This window comes from Paramisgurnus dabryanus, chromosome 1 (genome assembly GCF_030506205.2).
Source record: "Paramisgurnus dabryanus chromosome 1, PD_genome_1.1, whole genome shotgun sequence".
In the NCBI taxonomy this organism is placed as follows: Eukaryota; Metazoa; Chordata; class Actinopteri; order Cypriniformes; family Cobitidae; genus Paramisgurnus; species Paramisgurnus dabryanus.
In genome coordinates, this window is record NC_133337.1 from 44995235 (window position 1) to 44998551 (window position 3317).

The 3317-nt window shown below is 38.9% G+C and overlaps 2 protein-coding genes across 2 annotated transcripts in view; both read right to left on the minus strand.

Moving 5' to 3' along the window:
* The window catches only part of LOC135745233 (PWWP domain-containing DNA repair factor 3A-like), a 13880-nt gene extending 12580 nt beyond the window's left edge, over positions 1 to 1300 (minus strand). The window contains exons 1-4 of the transcript XR_012337934.1: positions 1207 to 1300; positions 388 to 1029; positions 249 to 308; positions 1 to 76 (exon numbers count right to left, since the gene is read on the minus strand). The exon at positions 1 to 76 is cut by the window's left edge and continues 391 nt beyond it. The gene's annotated coding sequence lies outside the window, so the exon portion shown is untranslated. The remainder of the gene's footprint in view (positions 77 to 248; positions 309 to 387; positions 1030 to 1206) is intronic.
* A 23-nt stretch (positions 1301 to 1323) lies between these two features.
* On the minus strand, positions 1324 to 3317 carry LOC141282990 (uncharacterized). The gene is made up of 5 exons (XM_073816226.1): positions 2556 to 3317; positions 2279 to 2418; positions 1971 to 2175; positions 1749 to 1853; positions 1324 to 1632 (listed from the first exon to the last, which is right to left on the minus strand). Exons 1-5 carry the CDS (start codon positions 3298 to 3300, stop codon positions 1397 to 1399), a joined length of 1431 nt encoding a protein of 476 aa, XP_073672327.1. The 5' UTR covers positions 3301 to 3317; the 3' UTR covers positions 1324 to 1396.

Genomic DNA, 3317 nt, shown 5'->3' on the forward strand with positions numbered 1-3317 from the left:
GCAGCGTGGGACGGTGGCTTTGGTGCTGCCTTAAGAATGCCATAGGATGCTGTCTTGGGCACTGGCTCTGCTGAAACTAAAGCAGAAAATGACTATAGGTGTTCCTATTCATAAATGTTAGTCCATGTTCAAAAAGCTAACCCATCAAATGAAAGAAGTTCTTAACACTGATATTCCATAAGCTTTCTGTCATACAGAATAAAACAATAAGAACTTGACAAGAGAAGAGCGAGTCCCTTATTACTCACCAGTTGGTAGACCAATGTCAACTGGAACAGTTGAGACCTTCTCCGGGGATATGGTATTTACTAAAAATTTAAATATTTCAAAATTAAGCAATACATGTGCTGCATTTAAAACAGAATTGAATAAAAAAAAATTAATTACCCAACACTGCCTGGCTGTGCCTGTTCATTGTGACATCATTTCCAAAAGCCTTTCTTATGCTGTCTAGCCGTTGTTCATTTCTGTACACGTTGTGATGGTGTATAATATTCCTCATAAGGAACAGATGTGTTGACGGTAAAGCCATGTTTAAAAAGTAATTATTTTTCTTCATTCTGGAAAATAGCTGTTCTGCAACTTGACTGTTCACTTTTCCAGCCAGTTGTGGGACCATGTGAATCTTCCGCAAGACATCACGGGGATCTTTAGTATTGTCCTCGTGGAACCGGTCATACAGAGCATAATGCTCTGCTGAACCAGTTATTGGATGGCCTTCAGGGTCTGGAATTATTTTTTTACAGTTTAGCCAAGGTAGAGAGACCTTAAGTTTCCCATCTTTGGCTTTGGCTAAGTTGTCTGGAGTTGGGGGGCTTAACCGTCCTTCAAAGGGTTTGAAAGGCAACCTTTCTGGTTCCCTAAGGTTCATGTGGGTAGCTAACCCACGAGCGAAGTCATATATTATAACGTTTGGCATGTGCTTCCAGGAAAGCAACATGTCTGCAAAGTCACGTGGGCTTTCTGCTCGAATGTTACACTTTATGCTGTACACAATGCCGCACGGGCACATCACTACAGCCCAACCACCTAAGATGGGAAAAAATTGTTTAACCAACTAAAAAGGGTTTCATCCTTACAGAGTACACTGAAAATGTCAGCCAAGAAAATTAAAGAGAAGCATCTTTGGAAGTTATTTCACACAGGGGCAAACCCTTCAAAATAATGGCAGCACACACAAAGTAAACTATGTAAAATGTAACCTACCTGAAGCAGCCCAGATCTTTTGAAAAACCTTGTCATATGTCTGCCTTGACTTCATTTCCTCTGACAATCTTAGAAGGAGATCAGCCCGTGATCCAGATGGATCTAACCCACACTCCTTACATAATTCCCTAACCACCTGAACCTATAAAATAAAGCAAATTAATATATGAGAAGACACATGTTTTCAAAATTAATGGCTATTAAAAATAGAAAATCTAATGAATTGTGTTTTTGCCTTCTGCTTGTACAGTTCCTCTCTCAGGCGATCTTCTGTTACTGTTATTTCAGAGGCCTCAGTTGGTTTTGGAGGACGAACTTTTTGAAATTCAGTATTAAGGACATGGTTTGATCTACATGTTTTTGGACCTATCCATGGTGCCCAAAAGTTAAAACTTGGTGGGACTGTAAATGGATTTAGTTGTTGACCTGTAAAAATATCACATCAAATAGCAACAGATAATGGTTAAAATTACTTAATATTTACATAGTGATAGATGTAAACATGTCATGGATCTATGTCCATGTTACTTTGCTTGAATTACTTGTTACAAATCCTCGTCCAATCCTCTCCACTGAAAGTGCCTCCCAAAAACTGTGCATATCAGTCTGTCCGTTGAAGTCTTCTGGAGGTGGTGAAAGGTCACTTACTAAAGAAATAATGTAAAAACACAAAAGTCAAATCGGTGTAGAAGTTAAAAGCTGGGTGAAACTCTTGGTGAAAATAAATACTAGATCATAACACTTTTCAATGAAAGCATGCTTACCTGACAAATGGAAGGCCCCTTTCTTATGGAGGTCCATGATGACAACTGGTGGATGGTCCCCACAGTTCACACAAGAATACTGGTAGTTATGTTCTGTAAGAGCTTCAAAGTGAAGATATCCATGCATAATCACATCAGCTGAGGGAAACTTCACCCCTGTAGTCCTTTCCAAATACTCCACCACTCTACTGATAGCAGTATGGACCTAAGAAAGAAACATAATAATGAAAAACCAATTATAAATGTACAGTTCCCCCAAAAAAGGACGGAATTAAACATACTTTACTTTAATTAAGATCAAAAACTACCTGTAGCATATTCCTTATGGATATGCATAAAGGGAGGTCAAGGAGTATCCGATCATTAAAATTGTGTATGCCATCTTTCCACTCCTGGTAGCGGAAGTAGGATCCACATTGATGACAAGACTTACAGTAGGTAGAAACATCTGGAAATTCAAAGATTTAACAAAATTCACAGTACAGTTTCCAAAACATTAAATGATTTTTAAAAGTATACCAAATCTCCCATAGTAGATTAAAATAAAAAATAAAAAATAATAATGAATCTGCATTATGGAATTACCATGAATAATACGTGAGCTGGTGAGGATTTTTGCCTTTTGTGTGATTAGGATTGGATCACTTAGGAGTACATTGCCAGGGCAGTGCTGGCACATTATCTCTTCTGGAATAAGATGCCTTGGGTATTCCATTTCCACTGATGGAAGCCGAAAATGTTCAGGAAGTACAACAGGTATCTTTTTGTTCTTCAGAATATACTGGACCATGACTTTCAACTTTTGGTCATCTTTTGGTGGATACATAATGTCACCCAAATCTGCCCCATCATCTGTGTTTTCATCCCCAGCTGATGTTAGGACTTCCACTTCCTCAGTGCTCCGCACTTTTCTGAACAGTTCACGTTGTGTCTGAAATAAGTGCCATTTTGCTATATATTTGTGTATGCATGATTTCTTTGTCCTATGACAAGGACAGTGCCATGAATTTTTTTTTGTGTCATACGACACAATGACTCGTCCCAATCGACTGTAATATGAAACTGTAGGCTCATAAATGGAGATGTATTTCACTGACTGAGGCACTCCAGTTTTGCAGTACACAGACAAAGGTACATGGTTACTGTTGGCAAGACTCTGCAGATCAAGGCAAACCTTCTTTTTATCCTGACCAAACCACCTGCTCTTCACCATCTCAGTAAGTGTATCTTCACCAAGTACAGTAGTGGAAGCATAAGATGAACAGTATGTTATTGATTTAAGGTGTATGCACTTATATGCTTTCAACCCACTCCTCCAGGCCAACTCCATGTTCACCTGGCACTCAG